Source organism: Hemiscyllium ocellatum, chromosome 45 (genome assembly GCF_020745735.1).
Source record: "Hemiscyllium ocellatum isolate sHemOce1 chromosome 45, sHemOce1.pat.X.cur, whole genome shotgun sequence".
NCBI classification, from domain to species: Eukaryota; Metazoa; Chordata; class Chondrichthyes; order Orectolobiformes; family Hemiscylliidae; genus Hemiscyllium; species Hemiscyllium ocellatum.
In genome coordinates, this window is record NC_083445.1 from 24,313,320 (window position 1) to 24,337,579 (window position 24,260).

General features: G+C 49.5%; 1 protein-coding gene across 1 annotated transcript in view; it reads right to left on the reverse strand.

Annotated features, from left to right (window-relative positions):
- The window catches only part of LOC132835883 (rho GTPase-activating protein SYDE1), an 81,701-nt gene that overhangs the window by 37,933 nt on the left and 19,508 nt on the right, over window positions 1–24,260 (reverse strand). The window contains exon 2 of the mRNA XM_060854980.1: window positions 2,065–2,658. Coding sequence (XP_060710963.1) covers window positions 2,065–2,658 — 594 coding nt within the window. The remainder of the gene's footprint in view (window positions 1–2,064; window positions 2,659–24,260) is intronic.

Consider the following 24,260-nt stretch of genomic DNA (forward strand, 5'->3'; position numbering starts at 1 on the left):
ATGAATGCATGGCTGAGGAGCTGGTGTATGGGAGAAGGATTCACATTTTGAATCATTGGAATCTCTTTTGGGGTAGAAGTGACCTATACAAGAAGGATGGATTGCACCTAAATTGGAAGGGGACTGATATACTGGCAGGGAAATTTGCTAGAACTGCTTGGGAGGATGTAAACTAGTAAGGTTGGGGGGGGGCCATGGAGATAGTGAGGATAGAGATCGATCTGAGACGTGTACAGCAGGGAGCAGAAGTGACTCAAACAGTCAGGGCAGGCAGGGACAAGGGAGGACTAATAAATTAAACTGCATTTACTTCAATGCAAGGGGCTTAACAGGGAAGGCAGATGAACTCAGGGTATGGTTAGGATAATGGGACTGGGATATCATAGCAATTACGGAAACATGGCTCAGGGATGGACAGGACTGGCAGCTTAATGTTCCAGGATACAAATGCTACAGGAAGGATAGAAAAGGAGGCAAGAGAGGAGGGGGAGTGACATTTTTGATAAGTGATACTGTGCTGTATTTTTCTATGTTCTATGTTCTATGATAGCATTACAGCTGTGCTGAGAGAGGATATTCCCGGAAATATATCCAGGGAAGTTATTTGGGTGGAACTGAGAAATAAGAAAGGGATGATCACCTTATTGGGATTGTATTATAGACCCCCTAATAGTCAGAGGGAAATTGAGAAACAAACTTGGAAGGAGATCTCAGCTATCTGTAAGAATAATGGGGTAGTTATGGTAGGGGATTTTAACTTTCCAAACATAAACTGGGACTGCCATAGTGTTAAAGATTCATAGAACATAGAACATAGAAAAATACAGCGCAGTACAGGCCCTTCGGCCCTCGATGTTGCGCCGATCCAAGCCCACCTAACCTACACTAGCCCACTTTCCTCCATATGCCTATCCAATGCCCGTTTAAATGCCCATAAAGAGGGAGAGTCTACCACTGCTACTGGCAGGGCATTCCATGAACTCACGACTCGCTGAGTAAAAAAAAACTGATGGAAAAGGATAGACCAGATCTATAAGTTGAAGTTCTAAATTAGAGAAAGGCCAATTTTGACGGTATTAGGCAAGGACTTTTGAAAGCTGATTGGAGGCAGATGTTCGCAGGAAAAGGGACGACTGGAAAATGGGAAGCCTTCAGAAATGAGATAACAAGACTCCAGAGAAAGTATATTCCTGTCAGGGTGAAAGGGAAGGCTGGTAGGTATAGGGAATGCTGGATGACTAAAGAAATTGAGGGTTTGGTTAAGAAAAAGAAGGAAGCATATGTCAGGTATAGACAGGATAGATCAAGTGAATCCTTAGAAGAGTATAAAGGAAGTAGGGTATACTTTAGAGGGAAATCAGGAGGGCAAAAACTTACCCACAGTGTCAGGGATGTGCAGGTCAGGGTGGGTTAGCCTTGGGAACTTACCCACAGTGTCAGGGATGTGCAGGTCAGGGTGGGTTAGCCATGGGAACGTGCCCACAGTGTCAGGGATATGCAGGTCAGGGTGGGTTAGCCTTGGCAACGTGCCCACAGTATCAGGGTCATGCAGGTCAGGGTGGGCTAGCCTTGGGAACTTACCGACAGTGTCAGGGATGTGTAGGTCAGGGTGGGTTAGCCATGGGAACATGCCCACAGTATCAGGGATGTTTAGAGCTGTATCAGGCTAGGTGTGTTAACGCTGTGAAATGCTGGGTTACAGGGCTAGCCGAGGTTGATGGGCCTGGGTGGTGGCACATGCCCTGCTTCCACACTGTCAAGATTCTCTGAACTATTGGAAAAACCCATCCGTTTCACTAATGTCGTTTTGAGAAGGAAGCTGTCCTACATGTGATTCCAGACACACAGCAATGCGGGAGCCTCTTCTCTCCACTGTGGAGAGTTAGAGAAGGGTAATAAATAAGGGTCTGGCCCCCATCCTACGGATTTTTAACCTCACACAGCATTCCCAACAGTGCCCGCTGTTTATCGGTGGCTGCTGTCATTGTCGACACTGGGCCCAGATCCTGTTGTGGAGAGGGCCGGAGGTTATTGGGGAACGCGTGCATCGGAGTTGCTGCTCACCTGCGCGTTTCTGTGCACTGCTCCCTGTCTGACCCCCGCTCCACGATACACAAGCGACTGGCACCGAGGGACGGTGGGTGGATGGAGGCGATGACCTGGTAGCACACCTCGCTACCCGCTGCTCCTGCACTGTGTCAGTGCCAGCCGACACAGCATCAACACCACCATGCTGCCCCGCCCTGTCGCTGGCAGGGGGCCCAGCGCCCGTTGGGGAGGGCACCTCCACGTACCACTGTGCCCGGCTGGTCTTCCGTCTCTGGGGTGGCCGTACCTGGTGGCCTTCCTCTGGGATGGGGTTGTACCAGATCGCGCCCTCCTCCACGGTGCCCCGAGTCGTTGAGGTTGCACCAGCGCCCAGAGTCTGGGTGGACCAGGATGCCAGGCTGACTGGGCATGTGGCAGAACCACCATAGTCCACATGGCTACTGGCAAGGCTCTGAGATCCACCGGAGGATGGGAGGTACCTAGTGAGGCTCTCATTGGCTGGGCCCACTGGCTCCGCGGTGTTGGGTTGTATCTCACTGGCCTCTGCCCTGGGATCCTGGGCACCCTCTGGAGACGCAGTCACCGGTATCCTTTCACAAACATCGGACTCTGGGTGAAAACAAAACAAAACAGCAGCTCTGAAGCAACCCGATGACTGGAATTAACTAACAATCAGGGGCAGAAAACAGCAACACTGAGGACAGAACTAAAATGCACAAACCTATTGGCTCAGGGTCTGAACTTTGCAATAAAGCTTCCCCCCACCTCCCAAGTCTTTTAAACTCTCGACACTCGACACTGTCCCCATCAAATAGTCCCAGGACATGGACAGCATGGGGTTAGATACAGAGTAAAGCTGCATCTACTCTCCTAAACGAAAATGAAGCACCTCTCTACAGAAAGTAAAGCTCCCTCTACTCTCTTAAACAGCCAGTAAAGCTTCTTCTACCAGCTTAGACAGAAAGAAAAGCCTTTTGCACATTTTCTCCATCAAACACTCCGTGTGTGTGTGTGTGTGTGTGTATATATGTGTGTGTGTGTATATATGTGTGTGTATATATGTGTGTGTGCGCGCGTGTGTATGTGTCTGGGTGTATATATGTGCGTGTATGTGTGGGTGTGTGTGTGTGTGTGCACGCGTGTGCGCGTGTGTGTGTGCGTGTGCGTGTATATATGTGTGTGTGTATATGTGTGTGTGTACGCGTGTGTGTGTATGTGTGTATATATGTGTGTGTGTGTGTATATGTGTGGGTGTGTGTATGTGAGTGTGTGTGTGGGTGTGTGGGTGTGGGTGTGGGTGTGGGTGTGTGTGTGTGTGTGTGTGGAGAGTGAGAGAGATATCATGGGGATTGAGGTTGTGAAAGGGATAGGGAGATGGATAGCAGCCAAACGAGGAGGGTGTGTGGAAGGCTGCGGAATTCCACGGAATAGCGTTCCTGATGGATCAGTAGCTGAACTGCTGTCAAATCCTGAAACGTCAGCACTCGGGAGGGAGGCGAGTTTGTTAATCCTGCCACAGTGTTTTACCCCACATGATCCTAATCTGAATCCGCTCTCAGACGGGCTGGCTCCACCCTTTAAAAAGCCTCTGCCATACCGCCTGCCTTTATAACATCTGGGGTGTTACCAGACAAACCCCAACTCTCCTCAATACTCACCCCCCGTCCCCCCAAGTCACTGTCATCTATTCGTTCAGCACCAATTGGAAGGTAAGTTCTCACCGATCAGACAAGCCACGGGGTCTGCTCAGATCATTCTGTTACCTTGAGGATTAACAAGGCGCACAATGGGAGGGTGTGCTCATGGACAAGAACATCACTCCAAGTGACTGGGGAGAAGCCAAGGCCGAATGATCGAGAGGTTTTACCGAAGGAGTTCAGCAGAAGGTGGCCTACAGGAAATGGCTGGAGGAACAGTCACTAAGGGGGCAGAGGTCAAATGTAGACTCACATTCCGGACAACCACCAGGTCTCTGAAGCACATTACAGCTGATGCCGTCAATGTCGATGTGCAGCAGCCAACTGGCACATAACAAGATTCCACAAGCTGGGTTTGGTGGGGGGAGGGGGTGTCCCTGCCTTGATCCTCTGTGGGCCACGGGATCTTGCTGTGCAGCCTAAATGGACAGACAGTTTCCATGTCTCATCTGAGATACAGGACCCTCCGAGAATACAGGACCCTTCAGCATCCCAAGGGGGGCACAGCCTTCAGGCCTGGGGTTGGGTATCAAACCCCCCCCCCTTCAAGCCTGGAGTGAGGCATCAAACCCACCCCCTTCAGGCCTGGAGTGGGGTATCAAACCCACCCCCTTCAGGCCTGGAGTGGGTTATCAAACCCACCCCCTTCAGGCCTGGAGTGAGGCATCAAACCTACCATTTTGTGTCTCAGAGGTGGGAGTGCTATTGACTGAGCCACTGAATCTGAAGGGCTGCAAGAAGATGGACAAGACCCAGCCGTTCACTGTACACCAGGTGGGGGGTGGGCGGGAGGGGATGTTATAGATACCTCCTCCTGTCCTTCCCAACCCTCGCTTCTCATCTTCCCATTAACCAGACACAACAGACAAAGTGAGGCCACGCACTGGGCAGGTTTAACTAAACACTGGATCGTGTCCTCGGGAAACCTCTGCTAAACCCGACAGCCAGAACACAGACGTCGGAAAGATAGCAGGTTTGAAAGGTACAAAGCTGTGTACAAGGGATAAAGCTGACAATGAGTGACCTGTTCCCTCTAATTTGTAGAAGACTCTGAGTAAGGGTCACTTGACCTGAAACCTTAACTCTGGTTTCTCTCCACAGACACTGCCAGACGTGCCGAGCTTTTCCAGCAGAGTTTCTGGTTTTGTTTCGGGTTTCCAGCATCTGCAGTTTGTTTGATTTGTGTTTCTGTCTGGTGAGAGGGCCAGGGCTGGTAAACTGGCCAAGCATACTGCAACGTCTCAGAGAGCCGTTAGCCCAGCTTGGAGCCCGATCCCTCACTGGGAGGTCAAACCTGGAAAACATCTGAGTTATGACAGAATTCCTCTGCAAAGGTTTGGCCGAAATAAAAGCAGCCTAGCACCAAGATAAACAAAAGAGGCTTTATCCACGTAAATCTTCACGTTGCCTGACTATCAGACCCAGGTTAACAGAAAGGACAGACCCGGTTTCTGTATGAAATAATTATTCTTTATTAAAAATGACTGGGCTTTAGCTACAGGTAAACAGTCATAAACCGTTCACAGGTAACTCTCAATGACAACATCATCTCAATACTCTGACGTTTCTGAATCTGGAAATTTTCAGTGCCATTTCACAGAGCTCGAAACACACTGACAGGAACAACGCTGTTTTTATTTGGGTCTGTTTAAACTCAAACGCAAATTCCCCAGAGGAGGGCAGAGTGCAGGGACAGAAGGTGGGAGTGAAAAGGAGAGGTGTGGGGAGAGAAAGGAAGGGGGCAGCAGAAACTGGATACAAATGCACCAGTGTTCCATGTGCAGGGAAGGGTCAGGGGCATGGAGTCTGATGCAAACTATAACATCACTTGGTTAATTCCAGTCTTTCCAGGAACAGATGAATCACATTCTAACAGTTCACCCATTGCAAACCGGGCCCGAAATCTGCAGCTGTACAAGCTGCCAACCCTCAAGCAGATGGAGCAGGAATTCCCAACCAAACCAAGGCTTCAAACAGGGTTCTGTTCAGCTCGGCAAGAGAAATTCCACAAAGCAGGCAGGATAACTGCCAGCTTTCTTTGGCAAAATAATAGAAGCTTTCTTGCAGCATCAAATCCCTTGTGGATTAAAGGTGGGTGGTGGGAACTAACGTTATCTTGGGGAGTTCAAATATATTAAAGTGAATCAGTAAATGCCTGACGTTGGAGGGATGAATGGGTCAGATGCTCAGGGTGGTCAGGAGAGAGGAGGAGGAGGGGATGGGCAGAGTGCCAGAATCAGGCAGCATCGTTCCCATGGAACATTCACTCCGCAACTCCAGAATCCAGGGGGCAGGGCAGAGTGACACCAACATTACACCCCACCCTGTAACAGTGTGCAGGACAGAGGGACACCAACATTACACCCCACCCTGTAACAGTGTGCAGGACAGAGTGACACCAACATTACACCCCACCCTGTAACAGTGTGCAGGACAGAGGGACACCAACATTACACCCCACCCTGTAACAGTGTGCAGGGCAGAGTGACACCAACATTACACCCCACCCTGTAACAGTGTGCAGGGCAGATCGACACCAACATTACACCCCACCCTGTAACAGTGTGCAGGACAGAGTGACACCAACATTACACCCCACCCTGTAACAGTGTGCAGGGCAGATCGACACCAACATTACACCCCACCCTGTAACAGTGTGCAGGGCAGATCGACACCAACATTACACCCCACCCTGTAACAGTGTGCAGGGCAGAGTGACACCAACATTACACCCCACCCTGTAACAGTGTGCAGGGCAGAGTGACACCAACATTACACCCCACCCTGTAACAGTGTGCAGGACAGAGTGACACCAACATTACACCCCACCCTGTAACAGTGTGCAGGGCAGATCGACACCAACATTACACCCCACCCTGTAACAGTGTGCAGGGCAGAGTGACACCAACATTACACCCCACCCTGTAACAGTGTGCAGGGCAGATCGACACCAACATTACACCCCACCCTGTAACAGTGTGCAGGGCAGAGTGACACCAACATTACACCCCACCCTGTAACAGTGTGCAGGACAGAGTGACACCAACATTACACCCCACCCTGTAACAGTGTGCAGGGCAGATCAACACCAACTTTACACCCCACCCTGTAACAGTGTGCAGGACAGAGTGACACCAACATTACACCCCACCCTGTAACAGTGTGCAGGACAGAGTGACACCAACATTACACCCCACCCTGTAACAGTGTGCAGGGCAGATCAACACCAACATTACACCCCACCCTGTAACAGTGTGCAGGACAGAGGGACACCAACATTACACCCCACCCTGTAACAGTGTGCAGGGCAGATCGACACCAACATTACACCCCACCCTGTAACAGTGTGCAGGGCAGATCAACACCAACATTACACCCCACCCTGTAACAGTGTGCAGGGCAGATCGACACCAACATTACACCCCACCCTGTAACAGTGTGCAGGACAGAGTGACACCAACATTACACCCCACCCTGTAACAGTGTGCAGGGCAGATCGACACCAACATTACACCCCACCCTGTAACAGTGTGCAGGACAGAGTGACACCAACATTACACCCCACCCTGTAACAGTGTGCAGGGCAGATCAACACCAACTTTACACCCCACCCTGTAACAGTGTGCAGGACAGAGTGACACCAACATTACACCCCACCCTGTAACAGTGTGCAGGACAGAGTGACACCAACATTACACCCCACCCTGTAACAGTGTGCAGGGCAGATCGACACCAACATTACACCCCACCCTGTAACAGTGTGCAGGGCAGATCGACAACAACATTACACCCCACCCTGTAACAGTGTGCAGGGCAGATCGACACCAACATTACACCCCACCCTGTAACAGTGTGCAGGGCAGATCGACACCAACATTACACCCCACCCTGTAACAGTGTGCAGGACAGAGTGACACCAACATTACACCCCACCCTGTAACAGTGTGCAGGGCAGATCGACACCAACATTACACCCCACCCTGTAACAGTGTGCAGGACAGAGTGACACCAACATTACACCCCACCCTGTAACAGTGTGCAGGGCAGATCGACACCAACATTACACCCCACCCTGTAACAGTGTGCAGGACAGAGTGACACCAACATTACACCCCACCCTGTAACAGTGTGCAGGGCAGATCGACACCAACATTACACCCCACCCTGTAACAGTGTGCAGGACAGAGTGACACCAACATTACACCCCACCCTGTAACAGTGTGCAGGGCAGATCGACACCAACATTACACCCCACCCTGTAACAGTGTGCAGGGCAGATCGACACCAACATTACACCCCACCCTGTAACAGTGTGCAGGGCAGATCGACACCAACATTACACCCCACCCTGTAACAGTGTGCAGGGCAGAGTGACACCAACATTACACCCCACCCTGTAACAGTGTGCAGGACAGAGTGACACCAACATTACACCCCACCCTGTAACAGTGTGCAGGGCAGAGTGACACCAACATTACACCCCACCCTGTAACAGTGTGCAGGGCAGAGTGACACCAACATTACACCCCACCCTGTAACAGTGTGCAGGGCAGATCGACACCAACATTACACCCCACCCTGTAACAGTGTGCAGGGCAGATCGACACCAACATTACACCCCACCCTGTAACAGTGTGCAGGGCAGATCGACACCAACATTACACCCCACCCTGTAACAGTGTGCAGGGCAGAGTGACACCAACATTACACCCCACCCTGTAACAGTGTGCAGGGCAGAGTGACACCAACATTACACCCCACCCTGTAACAGTGTGCAGGACAGATCGACACCAACATTACACCCCACCCTGTAACAGTGTGCAGGGCAGAGTGACACCAACATTACACCCCACCCTGTAACAGTGTGCAGGGCAGATCAACACCAACATTACACCCCACCCTGTAACAGTGTGCAGGACAGATCGACACCAACATTACACCCCACCCTGTAACAGTGTGCAGGGCAGAGTGACACCAACATTACACCCCACCCTGTAACAGTGTGCAGGGCAGATCGACACCAACATTACACCCCACCCTGTAACAGTGTGCAGGGCAGATCAACACCAACTTTACACCCCACCCTGTAACAGTGTGCAGGGCAGATTGACACCAACATTACACCCCACCCTGTAACAGTGTGCAGGACAGATTGACACCAACATTACACCCCACCCTGTAACAGTGTGCAGGACAGATTGACACCAGCATTACATACCACCCTGTAACAGCGTGCAGGACAGATCGACACCACTCTGTAACAGTGTGCAGGACAGATCGACACTGACATTACACCTGACCCTGTTACAGTGTGCAGGACAGATTGAACCCAACATTACCCACCAACCTGTAACAGCGTGCAAGACAGACCGACACAACCATTACACCCCACCCTGTAACAGCGTGCAGGACAGATCGACACCACCCTGTAACAGTGTGCAGAACAGATCGACACTGACATTACACACCACCCTGTAATAGCGTGCAGGAGAGATCAACACCAAAATTACACCCCATTCTGTAAGAGAGTACAGGACAGATCAACACCACCCTGTAACAGTGTGCAAGACAGATCGACAACAATATTACACACAAACCTGTAACACAGCACAAGACAGATCGACACCAACATTACACACCACCCTGTAACAGCGTGCAGGACAGATCAAACCAATATTACACACCAACCAGTAACAGAGCACAAGACAGATTGACACCAACATGACACGCTACACTGTAACAGCGTGCAGGACAGATTGACACCAATATTACAAATGACCCTGTTAAAATGTGCAGGACAGATTGACACCAACTTTACACACCACCCTGTAATATTGTGCCGGACAGATCGACACCAACATTACACCCTACCCTTTATCAGCGTGCATGACAGATCGACACCAACATTATGTCCGACCCTGTAACAGTGTGCAGGACAGATCGACACCAATATTATACCCCACCCTGTAACAGCGTGCAGAACAGAGTGACACCACCCTGTAACAGTGTGCAGGACAGATCGACACCAATATTATACCCCACCCTGTAACAGCGTGCAGAACAGAGTGACACCACCCTGTAACAGTGTGCAGGACAGATCGACACCAGCATTACACACCACTCTGTAACAGTGTGCAGGACAGATCGAACCCAACATTACACACCAACCTGTAACAGCGTGCAGGACAGACCGACACAACCATTACACCCCACCCTGTAACAGTGTGCAGGACAGATCGACACCACCCTGTAACAGTGTGCAGAACAGATTGACACTGACATTACACACCAACGTGTAATAGCGTGCAGGGGAGATCAACATCAAAATTACATCCCATTTTGTAAGAGAGTGCAGGACAGATCAACACCAACGATCCACCCAAACCTGTAACAGTGTGCAGGACAGATCGACAGCAACATTACACCACACCCTGTAACTGTGTGCAGGACAGATCGACAACAATATTACACACCAAACTGTAACAGTGTGCAGGACAGATCGACACCAACATTACACCCCACCCTGCAACAGCGTACAGGACAGATCGACACCACTCTGTAACAGTGCGCAGGACAGATTGACACCAACATTACACCCCACACTGTAACAGTGTGCAGGACAGATCGACACCAACATTACACATCACCCTGTAACAGTGTGCACAACAGATCGACACCAACATTACACCCCACCCTGCAACAGCGTACAGGACAGATCGACACCACTCTGTAACAGTGCGCAGGACAGATCGACACCATCATTACACACCAATCTGTAAAAGTGTGCACGACAGATCGACACCAACATTACACACCACCCTGTAACAGCGTGCAGGACAGATCGACACCAACATTACACACCACCCTGTAACAACGTGCAGGACAGATTGAAACCAATATTACACACCAACCAGTAACAGAGCAAAAGACAGATCGACACCAACATTACACCCCACACTGTAACAGTGTGCAGGACAGGTCGACACCAACTTTTATACATTACCCTGTAACACAGCACAAGACAGATCGACACCAACATTACACCCCACCCTGCAACAGCATGCAGGACACATCGACACCAACATTACACACCACCCTGTAACACAGCACAAGACAGATCGACACCAACATTACACCCCACACTGTAACAGTGTGCAGGACAGATCGACACCATAGAACATAGAACAATACAGCACAGAACAGGCCCTTCGGCCCACGATGTTGTGCCGAACATCTATCCTAGATTAAGCGCCCATCCATGTACCTATCCAATTATCGCTTAAAGGTCGCCAATGATTCTGACTCTACCACTCCCACGGGCAGCGCATTCCATGCCCTCACAACTCTCTGGGTAAAGAACCCACCCCTGACATCTCCCCTATACCTTCCACCCTTCACCTTAAATTTATGTCCCCTTGTAACACTCTGTTGTACCCGGGGAAAAAGTTTCTGACTGTCTACTCTATCTATTCCCCTGATCATCTTATAAACCTCTATCAAGTCACCCCTCATCCTTCGCCGTTCCAACGAGAAAAGGCCGAGAACTCTCAACCTATCCTCGTACGACCTATTCTCCATTCCAGGCAACATCCTGGTAAATCTTCTCTACACCCTCTCCAAAGCTTCCACATCTTTCCTAAAGTGAGGCGACCAGAACTGCACACAGTACTCCAAATGTGGCCTAACCAAAGTCCTGTACAGCTGCAACATCACTTCACGACTCTTGAATTCAATCCCTCTGCTAATGAACGCTTATACACCATAGGCCTTCTTACAAGCTCTATCCACCTGAGTGGCAACTTTCAAAGATCTATGTACATAGACCCCAAGATCCCTCTGTTCCTCCACCTGACTAAGAACCCTACCGTTAACCCTGTATTCCGCATTCTTATTTGTTCTTCCAAAATGGACAACCTCACACTTGGCAGGGTTGAACTCCATCTGCCACTCCTCAGCCCAGCTCTGCATCATATCTAAGTCCCTTTGCAGCCGACAACAGCCCTCCTCACTGTCCACAACTCCACCAATCTTCGTGTCATCTGCAAATTTACTGACCCACCCTTCGACTCCCTCATCCAAGTCATTAATAAAAATTACAAACAGCAGAGGACCCAGAACTGATCCCTGCGGAACTACACTTGTAACTGGGCTCCAGGCTGAATATTTACCATCTACCACCACTCTCTGACTTCGACCGGTTAGCCAGTTTTCTATCCAATTGGCCAAATTTCCCTCTATCGCATGCCTCCTGACTTTCCGCAAAAGCCTACCAATATTACACATGACCCTGTTGCAGTGTGCAGGACAGATCGACACCAACTTTACACACCACCCTGTAACAGTGTGGAGGACAGATCGACACCATCATTACACATCACCCTGTAACATTGTGCAGGACAGATCGACACCAACATTACACCCTACTCTGTATCAGCGTGCAGAACAGATCGATACCAAGATTACACAGCACCCTGTAAGATTTGCAGAACAGACGCAAACATTACACACCACACCATAACAGTGTGTAGGACAGATCGGCACTGACATTACACCCCACCCTGTAATAGCGTGCAGGAGAGATCAACACCAAAATTACACCCCATTCTGTAGGAGAGTGCAGAACAGATCGACACCAACATTACACACCACCCTGTAACAGCGTGCAGGACAGATCAACACCACTCTGTAACAGTGTGCAGGACAGATTGAACCCAACATTACCCACCAACCTGTAACAGCGTGCAGGACAGACCGACACCACCATTACAACCCACCCTGTAACAGCGTGCAGGACAGATCGACACCACCCTGTATCAGTGTGCAGAACAGATCGACACTGACATTACACACCACCCTGTAATAGCGTGCAGGAGAGATCAACACCAACATTACACCCCATTCTGTAAGGGTGTACAGGACAGATCGACACCACCCTGTAACAGTGTGCAAGACAGATCGACAACAAAATTACACACAAACCTGTAACACAGCACAAGACAGATCGACACCAACATTACACACCAACCTGTAACAGTGTGCAGGACAGATCGACACCAACATTACACACTAACCTGTAACACAGCACAAGACAGAACGACACCAACATCACACACCAACCTGTAACAGCGTGCAGGACAGATCGACACCACTCTGTAACAGTGTGCAGAACAGATCGACACCAACATTACACACCTACCTGTAACAGCGTGCAGGACAGACCGACACCCATTACACACCACACTGTAACAGTGTGCAAGACAGATCGTAAACAACATGACACACCGCCCTGTAACAGTGCGCAGGACAGATCAACACCAACATTACATCCCACCCTGCAACAGCATGCAGGACAGATCGATACCAAGATTACACACCACACTGCAACAGCGTGCAGAACACATCGACACGAACATTGCTCACCACCCTGCAACAGCGTGCACAACAGATCGACACCAACATTACACACTAACCTGTAACTGTGTGCAGGACAGATCGACACCACCCTGTAACAATGCGCAAGACAGATCGACAACAATATTACACACCAACCTGTAACACAGCACAAGACAGAATGACACCAACATTACACACCACCCTGTAACAGTGTGCAGGACAGATCGATACCACCCCGTAACAGTGTGCAGGACCGATCGACACCAACATTACGCCCCACACTGTTACAGTGTGCAAGACAGATCGACACCAATATTACACCCGACCCTGTAACAATGTACAGGACAGATCGACAGCAACATTACACAACACCCTGTAACAGTGTGCAGGATGGATCGAAACCAACATTACACATCACCCTGTAACAGTGTGCACGACAGATCAACACCAACATTACACCCCAACCTGCAACAGCGTGCAGGACAGATCGACACCACCCTGTTACAGTGTACAGGACAGATCGACCCCAAAATGACACCCCATACTGTAAGAGGGAGCAGGACAGATCGACACCAACAATACACACCACCCTGTAACAGTGTGCAGGACAGATCGGCACCAACATTACACATGACCCTGTAACAGTGTGCAGAACAGAGCGACACCACCCTGTAACAGTGTGCAGGACAGATCGACACCAACATTACACATGTCCCTGTAACAGTGTGCAGGACAGATCGACACTGACATTACACCTGACCCTGTTACAATGTGCAGAACAGATCAAACCCAACATTACACACCACCCTGTAACAGCGTGCAAGACAGATCGTAAACAACATTACACACCAACCTGTAACAGTGTGCAGGACAGATCGACACCAACATTACACCTGACCCTGTAACATTGTGCAGGACAGATCGACACCAACATTACACCTGACCCTGTAACAAAGTGCAGGACAGATCGACACCAACATTACACCCTACTCTGTATCAGCGTGCAGAACAGATCGATACCAAGATTACACAGCACCCTGTAAGATTTGCAGAACAGATCGACGCAAACATTACACACCACACCGTAACAGTGTCAGATCGGCACTGACATTGCACCCCACCCTGTAATAGCGTGCAGGAGAGATCAACACCAAAATTACACCCCATTTTGTAGGAGAGTGCAGAACAGATCGACACCAACATTACACACCACCCTGTAACAGCATGCAGGACAGATCAACACCACTCTGTAACAGTGTGCAGGACAGATTGAACCCAACATTACCCACCAACCTGTAACAGCGTGCAGGACAGACCGACACCACCATTACAACCCACCCTGTAACAGCGTGCAGGACAGATCGACACCACCCTGTAACAGTGTGCAGAACAGATCGACACTGACATTACACACCACCCTGTAATAGCGTGCAGGAGAGAGCAACACCAAACTTACACCCCATTCTGTAAGAGTGTACAGGACAGATCGACACCACCCTGTAACAGTGTGCAAGACAGATCGACAACAAAATTACACACAAACCTGTAACACAGCACAAGACAGAATGACACCAACATTACACACCACCCTGTAACAGTGTGCAGGACTGATCGACACCAACATTACACACCAACCTGTAACAGTGTGCAGGACAGATCGACACCAACATTACACACCTACCTGTAACAGCGTGCAGGACAGACCGACACTACCATTACACACCACACTGTAACAGTGTGCAAGACAGATCGTAAACAACATGACACACCGCCCTGTAACAGTGCGCAGGACAGATCAACACCAACATTACATCCCACCCTGCAACAGCGTGCAGAACACATCGACACGAACATTGCTCACCACCCTGCAACAGTGTGCACAACAGATCGACACCAACATTACACACTAACCTGTAACTGTGTGCAGGACAGATCGACACCACCCTGCAACAGTGTGCAGGACAGATCGACACCACCCTGCAACAGTGCGCAGGACAGATCAACACCAACATTACACCCCACCCTGTAATAGCGTGCAGGAGAGATCAACATCAAAATTACATCCCATTCTATAAGAGGGTGCAGGACAGATCAACACCAACAATCCACCCAACCCTGTAACAGCGTGCAGGACAGTTCGACACCAACATTACACCCCACACTGTAACACTGTGCAGGACAGATCGACACCAACATTACATCCCACCCTCGAACAGCGTGCAGGACACATCGACACCAACATTACACACCAACCTGTAACACAGCACATGACAGATCGACACCAACATTACACACCAACCTGTAACACAGCACAAGACAGATCGACACCAACATTACACACCACCCTGTAACAGCGTGCAGGACAGATCGACACCACTCTGTAACAGTGTGCAGGACAGATTGACACTTACATTACACCTGACCCTGTTACAGATCGACACCACCCTGTAACAGTGTGCAGAACAGATTGACACTAACATTACACACCACCCTGTAACAGCGTGCAGGACAGATCGAAACCAATATTACACACCAACCAGTAACAGAGCACAAGACAGATCGACACCAACATTACACCCCACACTGTAACAGTGTGCAGGACAGATCGACACCAACATTACACACCACCCAGTAACAGTGTGCACGACAGATTGACACCAACATTACACCCCACCCTGCAACAGCGTGCAGGACAGATCGACACCACCCTCTAATAGTGTGCAGGACAGATTGACACCAACATTACACACCACCTGTAACACTGTGCAGGACAGATCGACACCAACATTACACACCACCCTGTAACTGCGTGCAGGACAGACCGACACCAACATTACACACCACCCTGCAACAGCGTGCAGGGCAGATCGACACCAACATTACACACCACACTGTAACAGAGTGCAGGACAGATCGACAACAACATTACACCCCACCCTGTAACTGTGTGCAGGACAGATCGACACCACCCTGTAACAGTGTGCAGGACAGATCAACACCAACATTACACCCCACCCTGTAACAGCATGCAGGACAGATTGACACTACCCTGTAACAGCGCGCAGGACAGATCGACACCAACATTACACACCACCCTGTAACATTGCGTAGGACAGATTGGCACCAACATTACACACCACCCTGTTACAGTGTGCAAGACAGATCGACAACAACATTACACACCACCCTATAACAGTGTGCAGGACAGATCGACACCAACATTACACACCACCCTGTAATATTGCGCAGGACAGATCGGCACCAACATTACACACCACCCTGTTACAGTGCGCAGGACGGATCGACACCAACATTACACACCACCCTGTAATAGTGTGCAAGACAGATCGACACCAACATTACACCACCACCCAGTAATATCGTGCAGGACAGATCGACACCAAAAATACATCCCATTCCGTAAGAGAGTGCAGGACAGATCAACACCAACATTACTCCCCACCCTGTAACAGCATGCAGGACAGATCGACACCACCCTGTAACAGCGCGCAGGACAGATCGACACCAACATTACACACCACCCTGTAACATTGCGTAGGACAGATTGGCACCAACATTACACACCACCCTGTAACATTGCGTAGGACAGATTGGCACCAACATTACACACCACCCTGTTACAGTGTGCAGGACAGATCGACACAAACATTACACACCACCTTGTAACATTGGGGAGGACGGATAGACACCAACATTACACCCCACCTTCTAACAGTGCACAGGACAGATCGACACCAACATTACACCCGACCCTGTTACAGTGTGCAGGACAGATTAACACCAAAATTACACCCCACCCTGTAACAGCGTGCAGGACAGATCGACACCAACATTACACCCCACCCTGTATCAGCATGCAGGACAGATCGATACCAAGATTACACACCACCCCGTAACAGCATGCAGAACAGATCGACGCAAACATTACACACCCCGCCATAACAGTGTGCAGGACAGATCGACACCACCCTGTTGCAGTGTGCAGGACTGATCGACACCACTCTCTAACAGTGTGCAGGACAGATCGACACCACCCTGTTGCAGTGTGCAGGACTGATCGACACCACTCTCTAACAGTGTGCAGGACTGATCGACACCAATATTACACATGTCCCTGTAACAGTGTGCAGGACAGATCGACACCAACATTACCACCCACCACCCTGTAACAGTGTGCAGGACAGATCGACACCAACATTACACACCACCCTGTAATAGTGTGCAGGACTGATCGACACCCCATTAAAACTGGCTCTGTATCTGTGTGCAGAACAGATTAACACTCAACTACACCCCGCCCTGTACCAGTGTATAGTGCAGATCCACACCCTATAACGCCATGCCCTGTAACAGTGTGCAGATCCACACCATCATTACACCCCATCCTGTAACAGTGAGCAGTGCTGGTCAACACCCCTGCTACAGCCTGCCCTGCAACAGTGTGCAGGACAGATCAACACCAACATTACATACCACCATGTAACGGTGTGCAGGACAGATCTACACCAACATTACACCCCACCTTCTAACATTACGCAGTACAGATCTATACACCCTAACACCCCACCCCAAACATTATTCTGTAGCGATTCATACCTCATTACACTCGGCCCTGCAATAGTGTGCAGTACAGATCCACACCCCATGACACCCCACTCTGGGGAACAGTGTCTAGTACAAGAACCACACCCATTACATCCCACCCCATTACATTGTGCAGTGCAGTTCTACATCCCATTGTACCCCACCATTTAACAGTGTGCAGCACAAATCTACACCCCCAATACCCTGCCCTGTAACAGTGTGCAATACAGATTGACACCCCATTATACTCCACCCTGAAACACAGTACAGTACAGATCTACACCCCATTACACCCGCCCTGTAATAGTTCACGGTACAGATTTACACCTTCATTACTTCCAGCCCTGTAATAGTGTGCAATGCAGATCTACAGCCACAATACACCCCACCCTGTAACAGTTTACAGTACATATCAACAACCCATTACGCCTCTCTCTGTAACAGTGTTCAATACAGATCTACACACCATAACACCTGGTCCTGTAACAGTGTGCAGGGCAGATCTATACCCCCATTTCAACCCCAACCTGTAAAGTGTGCCTTAGAGATCTACACCCCATTACACCCGAACCTGTAACATTGACAGTGCAGATCTGCACCCCCATTACATCCTACTCTGTAACAGTGCGCCATACAAAATCTACAACTCATTACACTTCACCCTGTAACAGTGTGCAGTAGAGATCTACACTCCATTACAAATGACCCTATAACATTGTGCATTACTGATCTACACCACCATTTGACATTGTCCTGTAACAGCATGCAGTAAAGATCCACACCCCATTACATTTGGCCCTGTAACAGTGTGCAGGACAGATCTACAACCTCATGACAAACCATCTTGTAACAGTGTGCAGTAAGACCTACACACCATTACACCCCACCCTCTAACAGTTGGCAGTGCAGATCTACACCCCCATTACATGCGACCCGGTAACAGTGTGCTGTACAAGGTCTACAACCCATTACACCCCGCACTGCAGCAGTGTGCACTTCAGTTCTACACCTCACCCTGTAACAGTGTGCAGTAGAGCTTTACACCCCATTACAACAGACCCTGTAACATTGCGCAATACTGATCTACACCACCACGTAACACACCCTGTCATAGCATGCAGTAAAGATCCACAGCCCATTACATTCGGCCCTATAACATTGTGCAGGACAGATCTACAACCTCATGACACCCCACCCTGTAACAGTATGCAGTACAAATCTATACACCCCTAACACCCCACCCTGTAACAGTATGCAATACAGATCCACACCCCATGATACCCCACTCTGGGGAACAGTGTCCAGTACAGATCCACACCCATTACATTGTGCAACATCGATCTACACCCCTATCACCCCACCCTGAAACAGTGCGCAGCGCACATCTACACCATCATTGAACCCACCCGATAACAGTAAGCAGTAGAGATCTACACACCATGACACTCACCTTGTAACACTGATTAATGCAGATCCACACCCCATTACACCTCATCCTGCAACAGTTTGCAGTGCAGATTTACACCCCATTACAACCCCGCCTTGTAACAGTGTGCAGTACAGATCTACAACCCCACAACATCCTGCCCTGTAACACTGTGCAGTACAGAACCACACCACATTATACCCCACCATGTTACAGTGCTCAGTGCAGATCCACACCGCATTAAACCTGCCCTGTAACAATGTGCAGTACAGTTCTACACACCATTTCACCCCACCCTGTAACAGTATGCAGTAGAGACTCACACTCAAGTATACCTCATCCTGTAACAGTGTGCAGTGCTGATCCACACCCCATTACACCCCTCCCTGGAACACTGTGCAGTGCAGGTGCACACCCCATTACACCCCCTATTGTAACAGTGTGCAGTACGGATCTCCACCCCCATTACACTCCAGCCTGTAACAGTGTGAAGGACAGATCTACGCCCCATTACACCTCATCTTGTAACAGAGTGCAGTACAGATCCACGCCCCAATGCACCTCACCACGTAACAATGTGCAGTACAGATCTACACACCCTTTACACACCACCCTGCAACAGTGTGCAGTACTGATCTATACCTCATTACACCCCGACCTTTAACAGTGTGCAGTACAGAACCACACCCATAACACCTCACCCGGTAACAGTGTGCACAACAGATCTACACTCTCATTACACCCTACTCTGTAACAGTGTGCAGTACAGATTCAAACCCCATTACTCGTCACCCTGTAACAATGCTCATTACAGATCTACACCTCATTACACCCCACCCTGTAACAGTGTGCAGTACAGAACCACACCCCATTACACCCTGCCCTGTAACAGAGTGCAGTACTGATCTGCACCCCACTACACCTCACCCTGTAACAGTGTGCAGTACAGATCTGTACCCCATTACATCCTGCCCTGTAACAATGTGCAGTACAGATCCACACCCCATTACAGCCCACCCTGTGAGGGTGCAATATGATCTACACCCCATTACATCCCATCCTTTCAGTGCTGAACTCCCTACCCCCAATACATCCTGCACTGTAACTCTGTACAGTACAGGTCTACATCCCATGGTAGCACAGTGGTTAGCACTGCTGCCTCACAGCGCCAAGACCTGGGTTCAATTCCCACCTCAGGCGACTGACTGTGTGGAGTTTGCACATTCTCCCCGTGTCTGCGAGGGTTTCCTCCTGGTGCTCCGGTTTCCTCACACAGTCCAAAAATGTGCAGGTTAGATGAATTGGCCATGCTAAATTGCCCGTAGTGTTAGGTGTAGGGGAATGCGTCTGGGTGGGTTACGCTTCAGCGGGTCAGTGTGGACTTGTTGGGCCGAAGGGCCTGTTTCCACACTGTAAGTAATCTAATCTAATTACTCACCATCCTGTAACACTGTGCAGGACAGAACTGCACCACATTACAGCTCACCTTGTAACTCTCTGTGTGCAGTACAGATCTACATCCCATTATGCGCAATTCTGTAGTAGTACACTGTGCTGTGTAATAGTCTACTGACTAGACATCTACCCCATTATATCCCAACCTGTTACAGTCCAAACCCTTCTGGTCCTTACAACCACCTTCTAACACCTAGACACATGTCCAATTACAGCCGTCCCTGTGGAGAGTCCAGATACCTTCACCCCATAACAGCTGTTTCACCCTCACCTCTAACAGTGGAACAATTGGGATATCTGCCCTATTACACACAGCCTGTAATAAGACCATAAGACATAGGAGCGGAAGTAAGGCCATTCGGTCCATCGAGTCCACTCCGCCATTTAATCATGGCTGATGGGCATTTCAACTCCACTTACCCGCGTTCTCCCCGTAGCCCTTAATTCCTCGAGACATCAAGAATCTATCAATCTCTGCCTTGAAGACATTTAGCGTCTCGGCCTCCACTGCACCCTGCGGCAATGAATTCCACAGGCCCACCACTCTCTGGCTGAAGAAATGTCTCCGCATTTCTGTTCTGAATTGACCCCCTCTAATTCTAAGGCTGTGTCCACGGGTCCTAGTGTCCTCGTCTAAGGAAACAATTTCCTAGCGTCCACCCTTTCCAAGCCATGTATTATCTTGTAAGTTTCTATTAGATCTCCCCTTAACCTTCTAAACTCCAATGAATACAATCGCAGGATCCTCAGCCGTTCCCTGTATGTTAGACCTACTATTTCAGGGATCATCCGTGTGAATCTCCGCTGGACACGTTCCAGTGCCAGTATGTCCTTCCTGAGGTGTGGGGACCAAAACTGGACACAGTACTCCAAATGGGACCTAACCAGAGCTTTATAAAGTCTCAGTAGCACAAAGGTGCTTTATATTCCAACCCTCTTGAGATAAATGACAACATTGCATTCGCTTTCTTAATCTCGGATTCAGCCTGCATGTTTACCTTTAGAGAATCCTCACTAGCACTCCCAGATCCCTTTGTACTTTGGCTTTAAGAATTTTCTCACTGTTTAGAAAGTAGTCCATGCTTGTATTCTTTTTTTTCAAAGTGCAAGACCTCGCATTTGCTCACGTTGAATTCCATCAGCCATTTCCTGGACCACTCTCCCAAACTGTCTAGCTCCTTCTGCAGCCTCCCCACTCCCTCAGTACTACCTGCCTGTCCACCTAACTTCGTATCATCGGCAAATTTTGCTAGAATGCCCCCAGTCCCTTCATCCAGATCAGTAATATATAATGTGAACAGCTGCGGCCCCAACACTGAACCCTGCAGGACAGGGTTGTCACCAGCTTGTCACCAGCTGCCATTCCGAAAAAGAACCTTTTATCCCAACTCTCTGCCTTCTGTCAGATAGCCAATTCTCAATCCATACCAGTAGCTCCCCTCGAACACCATGGGCCCTCACCTTGCTCAGCAGCCTCCTGTGTGACACCTTATCAAAGGCCTTTTGGAAGTCTAGATAGACCACATCCACTGGGTTTCTCTGGTCTAACCTACTTGTCACCTCTTCAAAGAATTCCAACAGGTTTGTCAGGCACGACCTCCCCTTACTAAATCCATGTTGACTTGTTCTAATCAGACTCTGCTCTTTTAAGAATTTAGAAACCTCATCCTTAATGATGGATTCTAGAATTTTACCAACAACCGAGGTTAGGCTAAGTGGCCTATAATTTTCCATTTTTTGTCTTGATCCTTTCTTGAACAATGGGGTTACAACAGCGATCTTCCAATCATCCGGGACTTTCCCTGACTCCAGTGACTTTTGAAAGATCTCAACCAATGCGTCCGCTATTTCCTCAGCCACCTCTCTCAGAACTCTAGGATGTAGCCCATCGGGCCAGGAGATTTATCAATTTTAAGACCTTTTAGCTTTTCTAGCACTATCTCTTTTGTAATGGCAACCATACTCAACTCAGTCCCCTGACTCTCTGTAATTGTAGGGATATTACTCATGTCTTCCAATGTGAAGACTGACGCAAAGTACTTGTTAAGTTCTCCTGCCAATACCTTATCTCCCATCACTAGGCTTCCAGCATCAGTTTGAAGTGGCCCAATGTCTACTTTTGCCTGTCGTTAATTTCTTACATATTGAAAGAAACTTTTACTATCATTTCTAATATTACTGGCTAGCCTACCTTCATATTTGATCCTCTCCTTCCTTATTTCTCTCTTTGTTATCCTCTGTTTGTTTTTATAGCCTTCCCAATCTTCTGATTTCCCACTGCTCTTGGCCACTTTATAGGATCTCTCTTTTTCTGTGATACATTTCCTGACTTCCTTTGTCAGCCATGGCTGTCTAATCCCTCCCTGGGTAATCTTTCTTTTCTTGGGGATGAAATTGGGGAGCTAATTGCACACAATCAGATATATTCCCATCACACCTCACTCTGTGAGGACCCTCAACCCTGATATATACCTTTCACACCCTGGTACAGCGCTCAGATCAAAATCTGTCCCGGCATCATCTCCTCCAATGGCTTCGGGTCCTCAAACCCTGAGGGTGGCTTTCCTTGTTCCTCACCGGGACTGGGCCTCATCACCCATCAACTTTCCTTATGCCATCAAACCCTTAGACAATCTCCGGCTTTCAAACCTTCTGTTTGTGTAACCGAGCGCTATTGCCTCATCCATCCCCCAGCCCCTCCACTGAGCCTGTACTGGTCACCTGCGCCATCCTCCAGGCTTCGGCCTGACCCACAGGCTGTTGTACCACCCAGAAAACCAAGCACCATCTGGACAGACAGTGCCATGCTACAGAAACCCAGAGTCACTCTGAAAATAACTACCAGTGTTTCACATTGTTGTTTTACAGGGAACCAGGATCCAACGAGCTGGGAAAATTGTCAAGGGTAAGTGCTCCGGGGAAGGAATACCCAAGTGGCCAGTGACAAACAGTGCCCTTCACATCAAAGGGCTGTTTTACTCTTTTAACTAACCCACGGGGGGGGGCGGACAGAGAGTGGGGAGACAGGGAGGGAGAGAGAGAAAAGCAGGAGAAAGGTGGGAGGGAACGTTAGGACTACAGAGGAGGAGAGAGACGGAGGGACGGAGAATGAGAGGGAAGAAGAGATGGAGGCAAATGGAGGGAAGGGGGCTGGGAAAGAGAGAATGAGAGAGGGAGGGGAGAGATGGAGAAGGGTGTGAGAGAGAAGGGAGGGGGGAGAGAGGAATTTGGAGGAGGAGATAGAGAGCTGGAGTGGGAGAGAGATGGGAGAGAGGCAGTGAGAGAGGAACAGCAGGCTCCATTCCTCCTGAACAGTAGCTCCCAGTGGTGCCCGCTCTTCCTGCCTGACCAGACACACAAAGCCAGGTCTGTACTGGGAGCTGCTCCACTGAGATTCTCTGTCCCTGGCAGCTACACCTCAGCAGAGGAACACTCACTGTAACTGGAAACATTAACAAGGTCAGGTTTAAAATAGGGTGCGGAGATACTGGGGCAGGTGGGGGTGTACGGAAGGGGCGGGGGGGAACTGGGGGAGGGGCAGGATTATGGGGGGACAAGGCAGCAGCAGGAGGGGAGGGCAGTGGGAGAGGGAAGGTAGGGATTGGGGGATGGGGGGCAAATCAAATCCCAGGCAG